We start from the raw sequence: 342 nt of genomic DNA on the forward strand, positions 1-342 counted from the left end.
ACCCGGTCTTTTGTTATTAAGAGTCAACGACTGCCCTTTTTCTTTCTTTTCTTCGCTTTCTCCTCTCTTCCTTCGCGGTCCTTGATGGCAGAGGAGGTTTGAAGCCGCCTTGGAAGGGAGGAGGAGACGACGTTGCCGCCGCTGCCCAGAATGCGATGGGGAATTGCTGGGCGCAGTGGTGCTGCGGGCTCTTCTTTAGGAGGGAAGCCGGCCGGCTCCAGCGAGGCGGAGGGTAAGCGGGCAGCGCGGCTTCCCCTTTCCCCTCCCCGGGGCGGGGAGGTGCTGAGCCCGCCCGGCTCCGCCTTCCTCCCCCTCCTCCTCCTCCCTCGTCTTCGGCGGCCG

The 342-nt window shown here is 64.0% G+C and overlaps 1 protein-coding gene across 2 annotated transcripts in view; it reads left to right on the forward strand.

Annotated features, from left to right (window-relative positions):
• The first annotated feature begins 143 nt into the window (after positions 1–143).
• Positions 144–342, forward strand: part of AP1AR (adaptor-related protein complex 1 associated regulatory protein) — a 19297-nt gene continuing 19098 nt past the window's right edge. The window contains exon 1 of one of the 2 annotated variants that reach the window (XM_010292104.1): positions 144–232. In XM_010292104.1, the coding sequence (XP_010290406.1) occupies positions 156–232 (77 nt within the window). In that variant the 5' untranslated portion in view covers positions 144–155. The remainder of the gene's footprint in view (positions 233–342) is intronic. The other variant, XM_010292103.1, reaches the window with a different exon arrangement.

The sequence above is a fragment of the Phaethon lepturus genome, unplaced genomic scaffold (genome assembly GCF_000687285.1).
Source record: "Phaethon lepturus isolate BGI_N335 unplaced genomic scaffold, ASM68728v1 scaffold3258, whole genome shotgun sequence".
Lineage (NCBI taxonomy): Eukaryota > Metazoa > Chordata > Aves > Phaethontiformes > Phaethontidae > Phaethon > Phaethon lepturus.